This window comes from Alligator sinensis, unplaced genomic scaffold, assembly GCF_000455745.1.
Source record: "Alligator sinensis unplaced genomic scaffold, ASM45574v1 scaffold1745_1, whole genome shotgun sequence".
Classification (NCBI taxonomy): Eukaryota; Metazoa; Chordata; order Crocodylia; family Alligatoridae; genus Alligator; species Alligator sinensis.
The window spans coordinates 141,823-142,519 of NW_005843183.1; the positions used below are offsets into that span (position 1 = coordinate 141,823).

A 697-nucleotide genomic window follows, 5' to 3' on the forward strand; every position below is an offset into this window, starting at 1 on the left:
CGGCTCCAGGGCCACGGTTTGGTACCTGTCTGGACCCTGCGGGGAGCCAAGCGCAGGGGACAGGTCAGGGGGTGGTGTGATGGGGCCACTCCTGGTGGGCTCCAGACCTCATATATCCTCCCCACCTGCCAGCCTTCCCCTATAAACCCCAATGTTCCCCCCACCCCATACCAGCCAGGCCCTACGGACCCCAAGTAACACCCCCATCATGCCACCTGAGCCTTATAGACCCCACATACCCCCCTCATCATGCCTGCTATGCCCTACAGACCCTATGTATTCCCCCTAATCATGCCATCTGGACCTATGGACCCCATGTACCCCACCACCATCATGCCAGCCAAGCCCTACGGATGCCATATACCCCCTCATGTCTGCTATGCTCTACAGACCTCATGTACCCCCTGCCCCCCCATCATGCCACCTGAGCCCTATGGACCTTGTAAACCGCCCCTCATCTTACCAGCCCGGCCCTACAGACCCCTTCCCCCACACCCTCCACCCTAACTCACAAGGCTGGCGCCATGCTCCCCCCGCGGGGTGGTGCTGGTGGCGGGACCGCCCGTGGGCGGGGGCGGGCGTGGGGCGTAAGGCACGCAGGAGATGGTTGCTGGTGAAGCGCTCGAGTCCGCCGGCGCCCGAGGAACTCTGCTCTCTGTAAGGTCACTTCCAGTGGTGGGGGCCTGGCTGCCATGGC

General features: G+C 63.4%; 1 protein-coding gene across 1 annotated transcript in view; it reads right to left on the reverse strand.

The window, feature by feature from the left end:
* Window positions 1-697, reverse strand: part of KDM6B (lysine demethylase 6B) — a 23,858-nt gene that overhangs the window by 12,923 nt on the left and 10,238 nt on the right. The window contains 2 exon segments of the mRNA XM_025194334.1: window positions 5-36; window positions 513-690. Coding sequence (XP_025050119.1) covers window positions 5-36; window positions 513-690 — 210 coding nt within the window.